The 20,397-nt window shown below is 32.9% G+C and overlaps 1 protein-coding gene across 4 annotated transcripts in view; it reads right to left on the bottom strand.

Moving 5' to 3' along the window:
* LOC100618576 (solute carrier organic anion transporter family member 1B1) overlaps positions 1–20,397 on the bottom strand; it is a 104,988-nt gene that overhangs the window by 33,087 nt on the left and 51,504 nt on the right. For all 4 annotated transcript variants that reach the window (XM_056799343.1, XM_056799342.1, XM_056799345.1 and 1 more), the window contains exons 5-10: positions 14,379–14,500; positions 13,990–14,136; positions 11,940–12,038; positions 9,964–10,209; positions 7,921–8,085; positions 3,584–3,779 (exon numbers count right to left, since the gene is read on the bottom strand). In XM_056799343.1, the coding sequence (XP_056655321.1) occupies positions 3,584–3,779; positions 7,921–8,085; positions 9,964–10,209; positions 11,940–12,038; positions 13,990–14,136; positions 14,379–14,500 (975 nt within the window). The remainder of the gene's footprint in view (positions 1–3,583; positions 3,780–7,920; positions 8,086–9,963; positions 10,210–11,939; positions 12,039–13,989; positions 14,137–14,378; positions 14,501–20,397) is intronic.

The raw sequence follows: 20,397 nt of genomic DNA, 5'->3' as shown, positions 1-20,397 counted from the left end.
CCAAACATTCAAAGAACAACTAACTCTATTACAACATAAAAAAAAATAAGGGAAGAGGCAATCCCTTCAAACTCTTTATGACACAGATATTGAATTGATACCTAAACCAGGAAGACATACAGCAGAATCTAATCTACTTAATGAACATTGATGCAAACATTTTAAATGAAATACTAGCAAGGAGATTACATCATATCACAAAAATAATACCCTATAATCAGGGGGATTTTATACCAGGACTACAAGGTTGGTTCAATATCAGGAAAACTAACAGGATAATTGACCATGTCAATAACAAAACCAACAGAAACCATGTGATTATTTCAATAGATGCAGAAAAACCATTTGACAAAATACAAAATCTATTCCTTATATATAAAAAAACAACAACACATTAGAAAACATTGGAATAGATGGAATCTTCCTCAAAGTGGTAAATGACATATGTCTAAAACTCTCAATAAGCATTATATGTAATGGGGATAAACTAAATCCTTCCCCAAAGGATCAGGTGTAAAGCAAGGATGCCCATTATCGCCACTGTTATTTAATATTGTACTAGAAATGATTACTCTAGCAATAAGACCATAAAGAGAAATTGAAAAAATTATAGTAGGCAATGAAGAAACAAAGTTATTATTCTTTGCAGATGATATGATGGTATACCTAGAGAATCAAACAAAAACTAATAGAAATAATTTAAAACTTCAGCAGTAACAATACACAAAATAAAGTCACATAAATAATTAGCATTTCTATTTAAGATCAACAAAATATGACAGGAAGAGATAGAATAGAAAACCCCATTCAAAATAACTCTAGACAATATAAAATAACAGGAGATATACCTACTGAAACAAACCTAGCAACTATATGAACACAATTATAAAACACTTTTCACATAATGTCAAATCTAACTAATTGGAAAAACATTAATTGCTGATGTATAGGCTGAACCAATATAGTGAAAATGACAATGCTACTTAAATTAGCTTATCTGTTCAGTGCCATACCAATCCAAACTACCCAAAATTATTTCATAAAACTAGAAAAAGTGACAATGACAAAACTGAAAAATTTCAAGTGAATTGATAAAAAAAAAAATTAAGGAAAGAAGCCTGGGTATGCCAGGTCTCCAACTGCATTATAAAGCAATAATGATCAAAAGAATATGGTACAGGCTAAGCAATAAAATGGTGGATCAAGGGAACAGATTAGGAATCAACATATGACAGTTAATGCCCATAGCAACTTTGTTCTCAATAAACCCCCAAATCCAAGTTTTTGAGAAAAGAACTCACTATTTTACAAAAGCTGCCCAGAAACTGGAAAGAAGAATGGCAGAGACTAGTCATGGATCAACATAACATACCATACATCAGGATAAAGGGTGGCACCATAAACAAATTAGGGGAACATGGAAAATTTTATCTCTAAGGCTTATGAATAAGGGAAGAATTTATGACCAAATGAGTGATAGAGAACATATGAAAAATGAAGTAAATAATTTTGATTACATTAAATAAAAAAGTTTTTGTGCAAACAAAAGCAATGCAACCACAACTAAAAGGAAAACAATAAGTTTGGGGAAAATGTATAGCCAGGGTTTCTGACAAAAGACTTATTTCTCAGATATATAGAGAACTGATTAAAATGCAAAAGAATACAAAGAATTTCTCTATCAAAAAATATGAATAGGTGGTTCTCAGAGGAAGAAATGAGAACTATCCATAGATGAATAAAGTGTTCCATATCACAGCTGATTAGAAAAATGCAAATTAAAACAATTCTGAGATATCACCCACACCTAACAGATTGGATAACATGACCAAAAATGAAAATGATAAATGTTGGAGGGAATGTGGGAAAACTGAGTCACTAATGCACTGTTGTTGGAACTTTGAACTGATGAAACAATTCTGGAGAGCAATATGGAACCAGAATCTGATCCTGCATTATCACTACTGGTTCTATATGCCAAAGAGTTCAGAAATAAGTGAAAAGGGATGATCTATATCAAAACATTTTTAGCAAGTCTTTTTGTGATGCTGAAAAATTGGAACCTGAGGGAGGTGTCCATCAATTGGGGAATGGAGGAACTAGTTATGGCAAATAATTGTAATGTAATACAATTTGTGGCAGAAGGAATGATGAATAGGATTCAGAAAACCTGGAATTATATGAACTGATGCAAAGTGCTGGGAGCAGAATCAGGAGAATGATCTATACCATAACTGAAACAGTATAAGATTATTAATTATGAAGGACTAAATCATTATCAGCAAAGCAAGTCTCTTAACATCATCACAAGGGACTCATGATGAAAATTCTATCCATAGCCAAAGAAAGAATTGTTGGAATTTGAATGTATATCAACCATATATCTTCCACTAAATTTTCTTTTTGAGAGTTCTATTGTATGTCTGATATGTGTCTTCTATCATGATGTGAGCAATATGGAAATATGTATTATATGAAAGATTGGGTATAGTCTACATAAGACTATTCACCACCTTAAGGAAGGGGTGGGGGATTACAGGGAGAAAATCTGAATTTTAAAATGTCAAAAATATTTGTCAAAATGGATTCTACATGTAACTGAAAAGGAAAAAATATTGGGAAAAATAACAAAGTGGACTGATAGTGTGATGATGGAATCTTCCTTTGAAGACTTTAAAAAATCACAGTGATCCATATGCGTACATTAGGTGCTTGAAAGAAGATTTATACCATGAAAAATCTTTTCTGAGATCCATATATTTCTATTCAATATGTAAATAGTGTGTCCTTTGAAAATTCTTCTTGATTTAAAATGTTTTAGGTAAGCATAAAACCTGCCCCATGATTCCTATATATTTTATGATGGAAATAAATTGATTAATTGTGACTATGTAGTACAAAATACAGACTTTTATTTCATAGTATATACTTAATAAAAAAACTATCATATTACATAACATTTATCTAGCACTTAATATGTGTTAGGCACTTTGCTAAGTGCTTTTAAAAATATTGCCTCATTTGATTTTCACAGCAATACTGGGAGGCAGGTGCTATTAATGTAATGATTTAAAGTTGAAGAAACTGAGGTAAAAAGAGAGTAGATGATTTGCCCAAGGTTACACAGCTAGTAAGTGTCTCAAATAGGATTTGAACTCAGGTCTTCCTGACTCAGGGTCCATTGTCCTATCCACTGCCACGTAACTGCCTGTTTATTTATTATTTTATTCTGGAATTAATAAGCTATGTTATATAATAAAATAATTATATAATATAAAATTATATGGCATTTATAAGCTATATTATTTACATATCATTCTGTTTAATATTAAAAATTGAGGCCATTACATGCTATTGCATAGAATTGTCACCTATCATAACATATGTTAAGCAGATATATAATTTACTGTTATAAATATAATATATGAAATATATCATATATTATGATATAGGGCATAATATAGTATATTAAAATTTTAATTATACATTATACATACACGTGTCATTTTCTTATATAATCAAATCTGATAAAAATATATCACTGTATTAATTTTATTATATGTGACCAATAATAGCTACATACCCATTATAAGTTACTGTTAAGCCAACTACAGGTCTTCTTTCACAGGTGAATAAAAAAAGTGTAATGTGAATAGCAAAATTTAAAATCTGAGTAAAGATGAATATTTTGGCATCTCCAAGGATGCTTAATTTGAATTTTTTAGAAATATATCCTCCACATAAAAATGAAATAGCAATTACAGGCATGCTTGTTACTCCTGGAAAGAAGAGAAGAGGGAAAAATGTGAGTATATAATCATAGCTCCTTTAGCATATGATGGACAATACAGCCATTTTATTATTGAAGCCTTCAACTCACTAATGCATTTTCACATTTTCTGAAAAACTAGTTCCACATAGAAAAAGGACCAATCTATTCAAATTTGATAGTAAACAGGCATAGGTCATACTTGCCCAACTGGCAGGAAAAGATGCTTTTTCTCTTCCAATAGAGGCCATAGTCTCTTTTCATTTCTCTCTAACCCAATGATCTCTACCTTAAAACATGAGCCCACTCTAATATTATTTTTAGTGAAGGCATAAAGTTTTTGAGTTCATGCTAGTCAGTAAGTCAACATATATTTATTAAGCATTTGCTATATACAAGGCAATGGGGTTAAGTGCCAGGAATAAAAATATATGCACAAAGAAAAGCAGACTGCTCCCAAGGAACTTGCATTTCAATGGAAGATGTCAAAATGTAATAGGAATCTGAAATATAGTATATATTTTAAAAGTCATAAAGAAGTCTAGGACAGATTACGTGAATAGCTTAATAAAAATAGAAATTGCATTAGAGACCATGAACATAAGATAAAAACCTAAATGGAGAATTAACAAAGAAATCTTGAAAAGGTCAAATAAAAATTTATAGAAACATTTAATAACTATTTGAAAGAAAATTATACTGATGAAACAATATACTAAAATTTCTGGTAGGCAGATAATGCAATACACAGTGAGGAACCCATATCCTTATAATGATAAATTAACAAAGTTGAAAAAAGAGAATATTAATTAACTGAATATGCATTTAAAAACAGAAAATTAACAAATATCCTTAAAATCAGTACAAAAGATGAGATATTAAAAATTAGAGGGAAATTCAATGAATTATGAAGGAAAAAGAACTCATAGATATGATAAAGAAAATTAAAAGCTGGTTCTTTAAAAAAGACTAATAAAATTGATAAAACTTCAGCTAATCTGATGAGAAAAAGAAAAAAGAAAATCAAATTAATAAATTAGCCAATGTATAAGATGAAACTATAGCAAAACTTAAAGAAATTAAAAAGAACAATCAAAGCATATTATGCGCAAGTATATGCTAATAAAACTGAGAACACAAAGGAAATAAAGGAATACTTTCAAAAATATAAAATACAAAACTATCAGAAGGCCAGATTTGGACCTTAAAGAACATGAAAACAAAAGGAAATAGATCTAGTCTAAAGGAACAGTGAAAAATAAAAACTACTGGAACTAATTGATAAAAGGAGAATTCTATCAAACTCTGAAGGAACAGTTAATACTTATACTTCAAAAATGATTCTTAAAAATTGAAAAAGAAACATATCTTGCAGCTCTCCTCTCAGAAGGAAAGCCAGGAGTGACTTCCCTTCTCCAGGTCAGGATGTTTTTTTTTTTACTTGGAGACTAAATATACATAAAAATCTATTTATTATTAATTAAAAGCTAGAAGTATAAGGATCAATAACAAGGAAACCTTAACACTATGACAGCCTTCAGTTCTTCCAGCTACACTAAAACTACTTAGCTTCTTACTAAAATCCAAAATGACGATAACCTAACTATAATCTTTATTCAGTAACTTAACATTGTTGAAGATGTCTCCAAGTAACCACAGAGTCAATCAGCCCCAAATGCCAGAGGCCAGCTGAACAGAGGGTAACTCTCAGATAGCCCAGAGCCCAAGCCCACAGGCTTCAGTCCTTCTTCCCGCAAAACTGTTTTTCCAGCAACCCAGATCTATCAGCTTCTTCTTAGAGATGATTTCTCTTGGTCAGGAAAGTAGAAACCTCTTCAAATGGTTTCAAAGGTCTCTTCCCTCTCAGGCAACACAGAGCAAGGTCTTAGATGTCTGTCTTCACCCAAAGCCAGAGGGAAAGTCAGTGATTCAGTGAGAAAACCTCACCAACTGTGAGAACTCTTCCCTGTGTTCCTCCTTCCAAGTTCTGATCTCATGCACAGCCCTGTCTTGCCTGTATCCTCAGAGATATCTTCCTCAAATATCTTATTTTAATCAATACTTAATCAATATCCTAGTTCCCTTACTACAGTTAGAACACATACTTGGGAGAATGGAATAATATGACCTAACATTAGAGAGATTGGATGGTATTGGCTTTTGGAGGACCTTGAATACAGAGCACAGAATTTTTAATTTTACTCTGTCTATGTGATTCACAGAGTAAAATCAAAGAAGTAAGTCTTACCAAGTTAAAAAAAGGCTTACATGAGAATGTGAAGAGTAAATGAGCAGAACCAGGAAAACAACATATACAACAATAGAAATATTATTTGATGACTGCCTTTTATATATATCACCTCCAGAGAAAGAATTGGTAAATGGAAACAAGTGAGACTTGGTTTTGCATACACATATATCTTTTTCTTAGATGATGCCTATTCTACTGTTGGCAAGAGAGAGGAGAGTCAATGGGAGATACCTGGCAGTTTTAATATAGCAACCAAAGAGATAAATATTTAGATTTTTAAAAAAGACTAATTATTGAAGGGAGATCCATCTGGCTTCTGACAAATTACCCTCCCAAAAGCAATGATATAATACCTCAAAATGAATCGTGGAGCAGCATAACCCACAAAAAGGCAAGGTGGAATAATGTTTCAGCTCACAACAGCTTAGAAGTGCACCAGGGTGGAGGTGGGACAAAGCATCCCTGGGCACACTCCTTCATGGCAACAGGTCTTGGGCACAATGAAAGCAGCCAAGGCTTCTAGAACTTTTAGCAACAGATGGTTGGGAGGTTGGACAACTGCTCAGTAGACAATTACAAGAATTCCTTTCCTGGCACTGCCCACTGTCAAAACTTCTACAAATGGAATGAGGAATCAACCTTAGGGCACATTTGCAGGGTGAGGACGAACACCATACACCAGCACTTGCAGACACAGTGGACCAGTGATCTATGGTTATAGTTCTAAGGGGTGAAAGAGTGTAGGTGGGGAGAGTATTAAGCATACCTCTACTTACATCATACCACCTTTGAAGAACTGAAATCAGATAGATCCCCAGTGCCAGCTCAGGAGGGAGCTGTGCAAAGAACTTGAAGCTTGGAATGCTGCTCCTTTCATGAGAATTATAAGCCCAAATTTAATAGTAGTCATTCCACAAGTGATAAAGTTTTCAAAGAATATGAACAGGTAATTCTCAGACAAAGTAATCCAAGCTCTCTCTAGTTATGCAAAAATGCTCTAAATCACAATTAATTAGAAAAATGCAAATTAAAACAAAGTTGAACTATCACCTCTCACCCATCAGAGTGGCTATTATGACAGAAAAGGAAATTGACAAAACTTGGAGAGAATATGGAAAAGCTGGGACACAAATGCATTGTTGGGGGAGTTGTGAACTGATTCAATCATTCAGAAGAGCAATTTGGACCTATACCCAAAGGGCTATAAAACAGTACATAGCCTCTGATCTAGTAATACCATTATTAGGTTTGAATCCCAAAGAGATAAAAACTAGGGGGAAGAACTTATATGTACAAAAATATTTAAAGCAGGTCTTTTTAGTGGGGGGGGGTGATATTTGGAAAGTGAGGGAATACCCATCGATTGCGGAATGACCAAGTTACAGTATATAATTGTAATGGAATGCTATTATGCTGGAAGAAATGACAAGCAGGGGAGCTCAGAAAAACCTGGAAAGACTTACATGAACTAAAACAGAGTGAAATGAGCAGAACCAAGAGAACATTGTATACAGTGACAGGAATGCTTTACAAGAATAGCTATGAATATCAGCAATTCTCAGCAATACAATGTTTTAAAACTATCCCATATGACTCATGATAAAAAAATGCCATCTGCTTCCAGAGGGAAAAAACTGCTTCTGAATCCAGACAAAGCAAACTTTCTATTACTTTATTAATTTTTTTTCTATTTGAGTTTAAAAAAAAAAACCTTACCTGATTTCACATGTAAAAATCTATATGATATTGCTTTCCATCTCAAGGGAAGTGAGAGTTGGGGTGAGGGGAACAGAGGAGAGAATTTGAGACTCAATATTCTTTGAAAAATGTTGGAAACTGTTATTACATGCAATTGGTGAAAAATAAAATAAAGTTTAATACCTAAAAAAAGAAGACTTACCTAGTAAAAAGTTGGTTTTAGACACTGACTGTGAAAACTGTTGCTCTAAATATTTTGACATGAAAGTAATATAGCCAATAAAGGCACTAAAGTTGAGGAATGACACAATCAAGTAGATAACATACATCCGGTTACCCAGGATACGTTTCAAGGAATATAAAAAACCTAGAAGAAAATAAATAAAAGACTTTATTGGAAAAGGTAATTCAGCATAGTCAAGAAATAGATGTTTTCTTGTCTATAGTAGGCTTACTGGTAGGTTTGCAGGAAAATACAATTAATTAATCATGATATGCTAATGTTAGAAAATATACCAAAGCTATCTCATTGCACTGATGACAAAATTATGGCTCAGAGAGATAATATTTTGCCCAGGGTCATGAAACTAGCAATTGGCATAATAGCTTTAAAATCCATCTCTTTTGATTTGCTCCAGAAAGATCAATTTCATAGTTTTTTCTGTTGTAGAATGGTTCATCATTAGATATTTCTGTCTTTCCATCAGGGAGAGTTATTGGGATGGTATCATTATATTGGTACTTACATCCACTATATTCCTATTAATTTTGATACTCGCCATTGTTAGAGTGCAGATTGTGGGGACTAGAAGGGCATTCTCATTTTGTGAGCCTCTGGCCATGTTCTTCAATAGCTCTCCCAAACAAGAGACAGCTGGCCTTTTTCTGGGACACTATGTATTTTGAAGATTTGAGCAGCATGGTGACTATTCAAGTATAACTCTTTGTTTTCACCAAAAACTCCTTATTTTGGGGCATATGTTTCCTTGGTATTATATCTTCATCCACTTCTTGATGATTATAAATATACTGCAACCCAATTGATTTCATTATATAATTACTATTATTAATTAAATATTATGCTATTATTTAAATAGCCTGATTTTTAGTTCCTTTAACAGACAAAATGTAACAGCTCAACATCTTTGGCAAAGAATCCAGTGTGTGTGTGTGTGTGTGTGTGTGTGTGTGTGTGTGTGTGTGTGTGTGTGTGTGTGTGTGTGTGTTCTGGGGGATAAGAGGTGAGGTAAGAAAGCAAGAGGAGGAAGAAAATCCATTATATCAGTACAATTAGAAGAAGGTACAAAGAGTATGAGAACCATCTTTTAAAATGTTTTTGGTGTTTGGGGAATCAGGGGGAAAAGAATAATTTTGTTTGTCCAGATGTGTCTAATTATACCATGGATTCTGGTCAGAAAAATTTGAGTTTAAATTTAAACCAATCTCTAACGAATGACAATGTCATAATTGCCTTGGATTTAGAATGTGATGGTATGAGTATGAATCTAGTTCTGCCACAGGTCATCTTGGGCAAATTACTCTGCAACTTGGTCATCAACTTTTTAGACTATAAAATTGGTCAGGACTAGATGATCTTTCCACTCTAGATCCTATGATCCAATGAAAAGATAATATTCTTTATACATATTAAACAAAACATATTTCTCTTGGCATTGACAAATATACATAAAATATATAGCTGTTTCTTCACAGACTAGAGGATAAAAGTCAAAGTTCTTATTCACATCTGAGTCAAATTACAGACTGTGAGATGAAGTTGCTTTGAATTTTTTTCACTTTATTTTAGTATAAGAGGACAAAGTCCTCACTTTACCACTAATTTGGTATGCCTTTGGACAAACCATCTTCTTTGGGCTTCAGTTTTCTCATTTCTTAAATGAAAAGACTACATAATAGATGGTCTTTACCTTACTTTTGGTTCTGAGTTCATGTTCTGTTTCTTTCCCTCTGTGAATTACACATTTATGTGAGAGATTTAAAAAAATTCATCCTACCATTCAAATAAAATTGATTCTCTCTTCCCTCCCATTGCCCATATATGCACACCAATTTTAATAGGTGCCTAATAGAAGCTCTTGTAGTCAGAATGCCTAGGTTTACAATAATTATTATACAGTGTTTTCCACAGTAAAATATTACTGATTTAATGTAAATGTGAATTATCTTTTGCTTTTCTTAATTTACATAGAAAAATAAAAGTTAATTCTAAGTGAGAAGTGCTCACCTGCCAATTCTTTAGACTCCTTTGTTGGTTTAAGGTTTTTTAAATTCTCCCTTTGCCTTCTACTTTCACTGGTACTAGGTGCTTCCGAAGATACTGAAATTTTTCTTTCCTTTATTCCTTTCTTCAGACTCTTAGGAATGAAAAAGAATGGTGTTCCAGCAGCAATACTAAGTATTCCCAATATGACAAAGCCGAGCCACCAAGCACCAACCCAACGGGTATCATTTGGCTTTATTGTTATAGTGCCTATAATGAAATTTTTAAAAAATTACAATGGAACAGTGTCATTTAAAGACTTGCTACCATTTTTTAACTGAAGCTTAAATCATTCCATTATCTTTATCTAAAGAGAAAACTCATTCACATAACAAAAATTAATGTGAATAATAGATTAATGAAGAATACAAAAAGCAATGAAAACACCGAGAAAATGTGAATATCAATAAAACTTCAATAATTCAAATCCATATGGAAAAAGGAATGAATAATTCTACTCATTTTTGAAATTTGAAAAATTTGAAAAAAAATCATGAAATTCAATTCAATAAAACAGTACACCAAATATTTCTGGAGTACCTACTATGTGCAAAGTGACCCACAATAACAAATTAACACAAATAAAGCAAGACCCAGCCCCTGTCTTCAAGTGTTTGAGGTTCAGGCTTGTGTGAGGGTAAACAGTTAATCCCCAAGTAATGCTGAGTAGTAAAAATCCCAAATAATGTCCTAGAACTATAAAGTTTTAGAAACAGAAAATGCCTTTAAGATATTATTTAACAACTTCTTTAGTTAAACAATTATACATTGGTATATTTCTTCATAAATTTAATATGGCAAAATGAATTTGAGGGTAAGAATCATAGGCAGAAAGGCTTGAGTTAAAGTCCTGCCTGGGGCATATACTGACTTTGATCCTACACAAGTCACTTAATTTTTCAGTGTCCTAGGATACATTATCAGACTATACATTGAATGATAGTTTCTGATCTGAATTGGTTGGAGTTTCCTCACCAAAGCCTCTTTACATCAATGAAAAAATAGATAAGAATAATCCCTCCTATTTCTCTCCTCAAAAGTCATTAATGTTTACAAAATGTCTTCTTCCCAAGGATTTTTTTTTGAGTTAGGTAGTATGAAATTTATTACACCCAGTTTATATATGAGAATATCCAGAGAGATGAAGCAATGTATTCCAAGCCATACAGATAGTGTTAGAACTAGAATTAGAATCCATGGTTCCTGAGGCCAAATCCAGTGTTCTTTTTACTATACACCTTATAATAGGATCACTATTTACTAGCCTCTTCCCCCAAAGTAGATAAAGCTAGTATTTTAATTAAAAGATAAGGAAGTTATCAAGACTTGATTAGCTCAGGGAGCAAAGGCTCAAGCTATATCTTATTTGATGCAGTTTCATATAGAGGTGGCTTCCTGACTGTCTGAGCATAAAAGGCCCTCTTATTTAGAGTCAGGGTCCTTTAGACTTTGCAGATGTCTCAAGTCCAGGAAGTTACTACACCCTGCCCTGCTAATTAGGCACATTTCTTCAAGGAAGTGAAGGGGACTCATGTCTTCCCATGCTAAGTGTTATGATATATTTGATTAATATCCTTTCTGTGCTAAGTGAAATATTTGGATTATCTTGTCATCCACCAAAGAATGGTTTAGTCAAACAAATGCCTAATGAATATAGGTTAGGAGAAATTGTCCACATTAGTTATTGGATGACATAAAAAGTGCTGAAATTATTATTTAACTATTTTACTTTCAATTGCTTTTATTAGAATTATATGTACAACAAAACTTATTCTTATTACCAACTCTGTAGTTTACCTATTTGTAAAATAAGAAAAATAATTATCTTCTATCACAAGACATATTAATAAGTACCTCAGGAGAATGATGACTAATGAATAAAATTAATGAATAAAAATGACTAATGAAAAAAAATATTGATTTGATCTTTTTTAACTTACTTAGGTCTACATATCCAATGTCCACATATAGTTTTGCACATAATGATCCCAGCAGAAAACCTATTATTGGGCCAACCATTGCCAACGAATGCAAAATGCCTAAAAACGTTATAAAACAATTTAATCATTATGAGAAATATAGTTTTACCATGTCTTTAGCATGTCATTATGTAAATAAATACTATAGAGAAATAGGCTACTTTAAAACAACTCATTTTTCATCAGAAAAACACATTGATGGAACATTATTATGAGAGTAATCAAGTTGGAATAGATTTTTTAAAAAGTGATTACACTATTAAACATTCTAAATCTGTGATGATAGCTTCTTCCAATCCCCTTATTGGTGGAAGACCAATGTTCTTATTTACCCTTTGGTTAATGATATGATATGATAATGATATGATAATGATATGAACATTAGAGATGAAAAACGCAAAAGAGAATGATATTGAAGGGTCATTTCAATCATGAGGACACTGTTCATCTCGCAGTTTTGGGATGCATAGTTAGTAGTAGTGAGTTCAGGGATGACTTTACAATGGTACATAACAGAGACAATTATTTCTCAATACACAGAGCCACATACTAACAAACAGTTTATAAATGTGGTTTAAAAAGGGTCAACTTAAGATTCCTACATATTTTTTCATGGACAACTCCAGGAGGTACTGGTGGATGACTGTCAGGAATAGGGTAAGGCAGAAGCTTAATTCCTTAATATAGGAGATTTTTTTCATCCAGGGAGCTAGGATCAAGGCTACAATTTCCTTAGGGGTGTGTTTAAAGTATATTTTAAAAGGATAGGAATATAAACAAGTAAATTATATAAAAAGAATAAGAAGTTGATTTTAAATTCCTTATAGGCCAGAGGCCCAGGAAAAAAAAATTCTTGGAGAAACAGGAAAAAGACAGGCAAGATGAGGGAGATGAAAAATTTTTTTTTTCTCTTTTTGTGGTAGCAAAGAATTGGAAACTGGAGGATGTTCATTAGTTGAAGAATGCTGTCCAAATTGTGGTATATATTTGTAATGGAATGCTATTGTGTTATAAGAAATGACAAATAAGATGAAAAACTTATATGAAGCAATACAAAGATGAAGTGAGCAGAATCAGGAAAACATTGTACATGGTAACAATAATAATGCATGATGATCAACTGTGAATGACTTTACTATTATCAACAAGGCAAGGATCAAGGAACTCATGCTAAAAAAGGATATTGATCATCATAGAAGGAATAGATGGAGTCTGAATGCAGTTTGAAACATACCATTCGTCACTTTATTTTCTCCATGTATTTTTCTCAAGTGTAAGAAATATGTGTTTCACAACATAATGAACATGGAAATATACATTATATGAAAATATATATATATACATATACAACCTATTTCATATTATCTTCCTTGAGTAGGGGAAAAGGATAAGAAGGAAGGAGAGAACATAGATTTCAAAATTTGAGAAAACAAATGTTTAAAAATATATTGACATGTAATCTGGAAAAAGTGAAAATAAGAAAAAAAGGTTTTTTTCCTTCAGTCTTGGAATGCTCATAGACATATCTATGGTTGGGGAAAGGCTACCACTCCTGTGAAATTTAATTTCTATCAGTTAAAAACATAGAAGTATATTAATATCCAGCCTACATGAGATGTGCTTGCTAAGCCTAGATAAATCAAATAAATGGGTAAGGAAAAGTGAGGTAGAATTAAGAAAGAATATGCTTCCCCCCTTATTTATGCATATAGGAAAATTGATAATTATACCTCCTAAAAATTTGCTCTTCATTATTTTACCACCTATATATTTCTTTACTTTGTTTGGTAGTGAAGTCATTTAAATACTCCTTACTCTTCTCTAAAAAAGGGTTCATGTACTATTTTTAGGGATCAGGGATCAGAGCAAAATGAAAACTGTTTTCCAAAGGTGAACTGAAGAGTTAATCACAACAGAATTTTCCAATGAATCATTTGCTTATTTGTTCCTAGACACAGGAATGGAGTCAAAGGATAGAATAGGGCAAAGGATCATCACAAGTAAAAATTACCTATGTAAAAAGCTGAATGTCCTTCTTTAGCAAAATTATCAATGTATGTGATTCCCAGGGTTGCAATTGGAGTTTCCCCAATCCCACGCAACATGTTTCCCATCATTATATATATCCATGTGGGCAAACCAGATTTAGTTTTGCAACCTGTGAAAATAAGAAATTTGATCAGTTAGTATAATATATTTATGCACCTATGTATAGTTATACTTGAATATATTACTATCTTTCTAGCTCTTTAATTTAACCTTAACTTTATTGGTCCAATTAGATCTCAGAAATAATATCATACTCAATTAAATAATTTTACCTTAAGAGAAAAATAAAACAAGGTCTGCCCTTGAAATTTTTTCTTAAAATTTTTTGCATTAATAATCATTAAAACTTACCTGACTCTAATATGTCGGATGATTTATTGTTGCCGATTGAATTGAGATCAGTTGAGCAAGGAACATAGGCTACTGTTGAGTTCTCAAATGGATTAACGTTTAATGCTGATTCATACTTGTAACTATGATAATACAATAGGAATATAAAAGAAAGCATTACCAAATAAGTTATTTATATTTTATATACCATCATCATATAGACTAATTTTATGATACACTATTTTATTGCCACCACATACTTAAAATTAGGCTTAATTCCACTAATTTTCCTTTCCATATATTAGTAAATTTGGTGGATAACAATATGTTTGGAATGCCCACCGGGAATAACATCATTTCTTTTCTTAAGTAGAACCAGCAACCCTAGACTAAAGGAACCCTTAAACACTGTTGAAAGGATAAAAATAAAACTTTTTTCGTGTGTGTGTGTGTGTGTGTGTGTGTGTGTGTGTGTGTGTGTGTGCACATTCTATTAGGCATATAGGAATATAGATGGGCCCAAGGATTTGGATGGTCATTGATTTTTTTTTAGGATTTTTGGTGGCCATTTCATGGTTGCAGTTGGATGCCTTTAAAAAAATAACATCAGTGATTTTTGCTTTATTGGTTTTTATGTGTTTTCACTCAGTACTAGTATTTTCTCCTGGCATGAAAATTCCTTTCACCAATTAGAATGGGCAACTCATCTCTAACTGATGATTACCTGTAACTCTGAGAGGTTGAAGGGGTTTGCCCATTGTCACTTAGCCTATATGTCTCAGAGGTTGTACTTGACCTGCCAATTACCTCTAACTCTTAACAAAAAGGAACATTATTTTTTTAACATTATTTTATTTGGTGATGCTCATTGACTTTTATAGAAATATATTAGTTCTTATTTAAACATTAACTTGATCAAAAAGGCAAATCATAGTCATTTGGACAGTGGAGGAACAAAGAAGTTGTCTTGGAGAGATTTCACAAATAACCAGATGTAAAATTATACAAAAATGGAAAAATAGAAAATTGCATAACCTTCTGAAAGTACAATTTGCTTTAGTTGATGTAGGCCAATTAGACATCATAGCTTTTGCTCAAAATTTGAAAGAAGGGAGCATTCAGAGTGACAGTTACAGTGACTGATGGATCTTTGATTCAACTAACACAAATTTATGAAATGGCCTATTGTATTTCAAGTAAAGGGGAAAAAGGCAAAAATAAAAACATTTCCTGTCTTCAAGAATTTTACATTATATTTTGGGACAAAACATGTACACATAAGTATATAAAAATATGTACAAACTATATACATGGTAAATGTGGAGTTGGAGAGGTAAGCACTAGGAACTTGAATTCTATCCATTTTCTTTCTTTTCTTTTTCTTTCTTCTTTTTCCCATTTGAATAAGTTTATTTAGTCAATTTGGAACATTATTCCTTGTTTACAATAATCACAATATTTCCCTCCCTCCCCTCCACCCACTCTTCCCTCAGCCAATGCACAATTTCATTGGGTATTACTTGTGTCCTTGATCAGGACCTATTTCCATGTTATTGTTTACACTAGGATGTTCATTTAGAGTCTCCATCCCCAGCCATATCCCTTTGACCCATGTATTCAAGCAGTTGTTTTTCTTCGGTGTTTTTACTCCCACAGTGTTTCCTCTGGATGTGGATAGTGGTTTTTCTTGTAGATACCTCCAAGTTGTTCAGGATCACTGCATTGCCACTAATGAGAAAGTCCATCACATTCGATTGTACCACAGTGTATCAGTCTCTGTGTACAATGTTCTCCTGGTTCTGCTCCTTTCACTCTGCATCACTTCTTGGATATTGTTCCAGTACCCATGGAATTCCTCCACTTTATTATTCCTTTGAGCACAACAGTATTCCATCACCAACATATGCCACAATTTGTTCAGCCATTCCCCAATTGAAGGGCATCTCCTCATTTTCCAATATTTTGCCACCACAAAGAGCACAGCTATGAATATTTTTGAACATGTCTTTTTCCTTATTATCTCTTTGGGGTACAAACCCAGCAGTGCTATAGCTGGATCAAAGGGCAGACAGTCTTTTATGGCCCTCTGAGCATAGTTCCAAATTGCCCTCCAGAATGGTTGCATCAATTCACAACTCCACCAGCAATGAATGTGTTCCAACTTTGCCACATTCCCTCCAGCACTCATTACTTTCCATTGCTGTCATGTTAGCCAATCTGCTAGGTGTGAAGTGATACCTCAGAGTTGTTTTGATTTGCATTTCTCTAATTATCAGAGATTTAGAACACTTTTTCATATGCTTATTAATAGTTTTGATTTCTTTAACTGAAAACTGCCTATTCATGTCCCTTTCCCATTTTTCATTTGGAGAATGGCTTGATTTTTTGCACAACTGGTTTAGCTCATTATCAATTTGAGTAATTAGACCTTTGTCAGAGGTTTTTGGTATGAAGATTGCTTCCCAATTTGTTGCTTCCCTTCTAATTTTGTATGCATTAGTTTTGTTTGTACAAAACCTTTTAAATTTGATGTAATCAAAATTATTGATTTTACATTTTGTGGTTTTTTTCTAGCTCTTGCTTGGTTTTAAAGTCTTTCCATTCCCAAAGATCTGACAAGTATACTATTCTGTGTTCAACCAATTTGCTTATAGTTTCCTTCTTTATATTCAGGTCATTCACCTATTCTGAGTTTATCTTGGTGTAGGGTGTGAGATTTTGATCCAAACCTAATCTCTCCCATACTGTCTTCTAATTTTCCCAGCAGTTTTTTTTTTATCAAAAAGTGGGTTTTGGTCCCCCAAACTGGGATCTTTGGGTTTATCATAGACTGTCTTGCTGAGGTCATTAACCCCAAATCTCTTCCACTGATCCTCTTTCCTGTCTCTTAGCCAGTACCAAATTGTTTTGATAACCACTACTTTATAGTATAGTTTGAGACCTGGGCCTGCAAGTCCTCCTTCCTTTGCATTTTTTTCATGATTTCCCTGGATATCCTTGATCTTTTCTTCTTCCAAATGAACTTTGTTATGGTTTTTTCTAATTCAGTAAAAATGTTTTTTGGTAGTTCAATGGGTATGGCACTAAATAAGTAGATTAATTTGGGTAGGATTGTCATTTTTATTATGTTAGCTCATCCTACCCAAGAGCAATCAATGTTTTTCCAATTGTTTAGGTCTAGTTTTTATTGTGTGGAGAGTGTTTTGTAGTTGTGTTCATATAGTTTTTGTGTTTGTCTTAGCAGATAGATTCCTAAGTATTTTATATTGTCTAGGGTGATTTTAATTGGAATTTCTCTTTCTAATTCTTACTGCTGAAATGGCTTGGAGATATATAGAAATGCTGATGACTTATGTGGGTTTATTTTGTATCCTGCAACTTTGCTAAAATTGTTGATTGTTTCGACTAACTTTTTGGTTGATTCTCCAGGACTCTTAAAGTAAATCATCATATCATCCAAAAAGAGTGATAGCTTGGTGTCCTCATTGCCAATTTTAATACCTTCAATTTCTTTTTCCTCTCTAATTGCTACTGCTAGTGTTTCTAGTACAATGTTAAATAATAGAGGTGATAATGGGCATCCTTGTTTCACTCCTGATCTTATTGGGAAGGCTTCTAGTTTATCCTCATTGCAGATGATGTTTGCTGATGGTTTTAGATGTATACTGTTTATTATTTTTGAGAAAGGCCCTTCTTTTCCTATACTTTCTAGTGTTTTCAATAGGAATGGATGTTGTATTTCATCAAAGGCTTTTTCTGCTTCTATTGTGATAATCATGTGATTTTTGTCAGTTTGCTTGTTAATATGGTCAATTATGTGAATCGTTTCCCTAAAATTGAACCGTCCTTGCATTCCTGGTATGAATCCTACTTGGTCATAGTGAATAACCCTCATGATCACTTTCTGGAGTCTTTTTACTAGTATCCTATTTAAGATTTTTGCATCTATATTCATTAAGGAGATTGGTCTATAGTTTTCTTTCGCTGTTTTTGACCGGCCCGGCTTTAGGATAAGTACTATGTTTGTGTTGTAAAGTGAAATTTGGTAGAACTCCTTTTTTGCTTATTCTGTCAACTAGTTTGTATAATATTGGGATTAGTTGTTCTTTGAATATTTGATAGAATTCATTTGTAAATCCATCTGGCCATGGGGATTTTTTCTTAGGGAGTTCTTTGATGGCTTGTTCTTTTTTTTTTTTCTGATATTGGGTTGTTTAGGTAATTTATTTCTTCCTCTGTTAGTCTAGGCAATTTATATTTTTGTAATTATTCATCCATATCATGTAGATTGCCATATTTGTTGCCATAAAATTGGGCATAGTAGTTTTTAATGATTGCCTTAATTTCCTCTCCATTTGGGGTGAGGTCTCCCTTTTCATCTTGGATACTGTCAATCTGGTTTTTTTTCCTTTTTAAAATTAGACTGAACAGTACTTTGTCTATTTTATTTGTTTTTGCAAAGTACCAGCTTCTAGTCTTATTTATTAAATCAATAGTTCTTTGACTTTCAATTTTATTAATTTCTCCTTTGATTTTTGGATCTCTAATTTAGTCTTCATCTGAGGATTTTAAATTTGTTTGCTTTCTAGATTTTTAATTTGCATTCCCAATTCATTGACCTCTGCCCTTCTTAATTTGTTAATCTATGAACTCAAGGATATAAATTTTCCCCTGAGTACTGCTTTGGCTGCATCCCATAGGTTTTGAAAGGATGTCTCATCATTGTCATTTTCTTCAGTGAAGCTACTAATTGTTTCTATGATTTGTTCTTTAACCAACAGGTTTTGGAGAATCATATTGTTTAATTTCCAATTAATTTTTGATTTACCTCTCCATGTACCCTTACTAATTATTATTTTCATTGCATTGTAATCTGAGGTTGCCTTCATTATTTCTGCTCTTTAGCACTTGTTTGCAATGCTTTTATGCCCTAATACATGGTCAATTTTGTGAATGTACCATGTGCTGCTAAAAAGAAGGTATATTCCTTTTTTGTCCCTATTTATTTTTTTCCACATGTCTACTAACTCTAATTTTTCTAAGATTTCATTCACTCCTCTTACCTCTTTCTTATTTATTTTTTGGTTTGATTTATCTAGTTCAGATAGAGGAGGGTTCAGGTCTTCCACTAGTATAGTTTTTCTTTCTATTTCATCCTTGAACTCCACTAGTTTCTCCTTTAGAAATTTGAATGCTATGCCATTTGGTGCATACATGTTGAGTACGGATATTTCTTCATTGTCTATACTGCCTTTTATCAGGATGTCATTACCTTCCCTATCCCTTTTAACTTGATTTATTTTTACTTTGGCTTTGTCAGATATCATGATTGCGACTCCTGCCTTCTTTTTATCAGTTGATGCCCAATAGATTTGGCTCCATCCTCTTGCTTTCACCCTATGCATATCTACCTTTCTTATGTGTGTTTCTTGTAAACAGCATATAGTAGGGTTTTGGATTCTAATCCATTCTGCTATTTGCTTGCATTTTATGGGTGAGTTCATTCCATTCACATTCAGAGTTATGATTACTAGTTGTGTATATCCCATTTTGATTTCTACTATTGGTCCTGCCTTTTCTTCTTTCACTATTTCCTTCTACACCAATGTTTGTTTTTAATCAGTTCCCATAGTTCCCACCCTTATTTTACTTCCCTTTCTACCCCCCAATTCGATGCATTTTCATCATTTATCAAGCATATCTTTGATCCTACTTCTTCTAATTAAGATCTAAGGGAGGATCTGGGATGGCAATGTGATCATGGTGTGCATATATCTTATAAAACTGTTTGCAATCAATAAATGTTGTATTAAACCAAGCAAAGCTCAGTATGAGGGAAAAGTGGATATTTAACAACTTTTAACTGTACTTGAGGAAAAGACCAGAAATGAGTAGAAACATTTTATCTATAAGAACCAAAAGGAAGTAAACATGAAAGATTAATTATAAGGGATTTAATAAAGCCAAACCATTTACTTTTTGTTTGGGAAAATGTTATCTATTACCCTTAGAAATGATGTCCCTATTTGTGTAGTTTGAA

Source organism: Monodelphis domestica, chromosome 5 (assembly GCF_027887165.1).
Source record: "Monodelphis domestica isolate mMonDom1 chromosome 5, mMonDom1.pri, whole genome shotgun sequence".
Lineage (NCBI taxonomy): Eukaryota > Metazoa > Chordata > Mammalia > Didelphimorphia > Didelphidae > Monodelphis > Monodelphis domestica.
Note: the sequence above shows the minus strand (reverse complement) of the source record. Positions and strands in the feature narration are given on the sequence as shown.